The sequence below is a fragment of the Lucilia cuprina genome, unplaced genomic scaffold (genome assembly GCF_022045245.1).
Source record: "Lucilia cuprina isolate Lc7/37 unplaced genomic scaffold, ASM2204524v1 Scaffold_756, whole genome shotgun sequence".
Classification (NCBI taxonomy): domain Eukaryota; kingdom Metazoa; phylum Arthropoda; class Insecta; order Diptera; family Calliphoridae; genus Lucilia; species Lucilia cuprina.
The window spans coordinates 1-1,870 of record NW_025805705.1 but is presented as its reverse complement, the minus strand read 5'-3'; the positions used below and the strand labels follow the sequence as shown (position 1 = coordinate 1,870).

Below are 1,870 nucleotides of genomic sequence, written 5' to 3'. Positions count from 1 at the left end.
TATTTAGAAACAAATACAATATTTTTTCATTATTAAAAATTTATAACAATGATAATTTTTGTATATTAAAAATGTTTTGGGGTTTTTGTTTTTCAATATATTATTTTATGTAAAACGAGGTAAATGTACATTATGAATCATTATTTGTGGTTAATGTACTTTTTGTTGTGTGGCTAATAATATGTATTGTGGGGTTTTGCAATAGGAAATGTATTACATTTAGACTAATTGAAAAGACTGAATTCATAGTTTTAATGAAAAAGTTCATAAGTTCTTGTAAAGGTAATGAGATTTAGCTAAAGGATTGAAATTTCTTAATTATATTACTGAGACTATTCTTTTAAAACAGTGAAAAAGTGTAATTCGACTTAAAAGAAATTTAAAATTTTGAGTTTAATTTCAATTTTATTGAAATTTGGAGGTTATATTGGACTGCTTTCAAACCTGATTTGTTTTTGTTATCTACAGCTGTGAATCTTTAAAATTTTGATAATATTTTATTAAATTAATGTTTTTTTTAATTTTCTTTAAATTTATGTTTTCGTTCTTTTAAAACTCTGTTTGAAATTGCATTTATTTGAATAGGCAAATTTCATTTAAAATTATATTTTTTTTAAGAGGATTAAAATTAATTGTATACATTTGACTGCGAGTTAAGTCATATACATAATAATTAATTTAAATTAAAGAATTAAACAAATACAACTGACATTTGAAAACAAATTTAATTAGCGTTTAAGTCATAAACACATTTCAGTAAATTTCTTTTAATGTACGTAATCTATTTTAATACTTTATTATAAAATTAAACATTTAAGGCATTATTTGGAAAATACCAATTAAATAAATAAAAAACATATGTCATTATTGGGCAAAAATAAACAAATAATATAAACAATTAAAAAAAATCGCATTAAAACTGGCTTAATACTAAAAAATAAAGTCGTTATTATTAAGTTATATTTATGAAATAATATATTTTTCTATTTATTTATTGTTCTTTCGCAAAATAACAACAACCAAATCTCAAGTACATCTAGAAAACGTTATTTTTTTAAATATTTATATACACGACACTTTAAAATGCAACCCTGTTTGCTTGTACCTCCACTTTAGCATAACTTGCTGTCTACAGCTGTGTTTCTGCGTCAAATTTCAATTCCATTCCATTCTACATGTTTAAAACAACAAATTCACCGCTTTTTTTTATAAAGTGCGAAAAATTCTACTTGAATACATTCCCTCACAAAAAAATATTGCAAAAAATAAAGAAATAATAAACAAATCAGTAAAATTACAATGGGTTCTACAAAATTAAAAGAAGATTTAACTAATTGTTTAATTAATTTTGATCGTCGTGTTTTAATAACCGAACTATTGGATAATTATCAACTGGCTTATGAGGAGGTTAACGATTTAGTGGAAAAATATGTGGAACAGCAAGAAAAGAAAGATAAACTTAAATTTGATAAAAGATTTCTGGTGCATGGTGTGGTAGAGGGTGAACAGAAAAAAGAAATTTATAAAATAGTAGAAGAAACTAAACTAAAAGACTGGTTAAAAAAATTGAAAAATGCCGAGTCTTCCCTGTACTCTGTGGAGGTGGCGGGTGGAGCTAAATCAGCTGCGCCAGTATTTAAACCCATGAGTGTACAAGAGGGTGTCAAATTAAAAGATAGATATGGTTCGAAAGCTCCTGCAAGTAATGGCACGTCAGAAACCTCTACAATAACTAAACCTATAGAGAAAAAAGAAGTCAAAAAGGAAGCTACTAGTAGCAAAGCTTTAAAAGTTTCACCCAAGAGCAACGTAAAAGCTACAACAAAAGTTGAGGCCTCTGCTAAGAAAACATCACCTAAAACTGAAACAT

General features: G+C 25.8%; 1 protein-coding gene across 1 annotated transcript; it reads left to right on the top strand.

Moving 5' to 3' along the window:
• Positions 1-1,152: 1,152 nt before the first annotated feature.
• LOC111688683 (DNA polymerase delta subunit 3) lies at positions 1,153-1,867 on the top strand (the record flags this gene model as incomplete). The annotated part of the gene is made up of 1 exon (XM_023451181.2): positions 1,153-1,867. A coding segment is annotated over exon 1 (568 nt), but the record flags the coding sequence as incomplete, so codon positions are not given.
• Between the last annotated feature and the right edge of the window lie 3 nt (positions 1,868-1,870).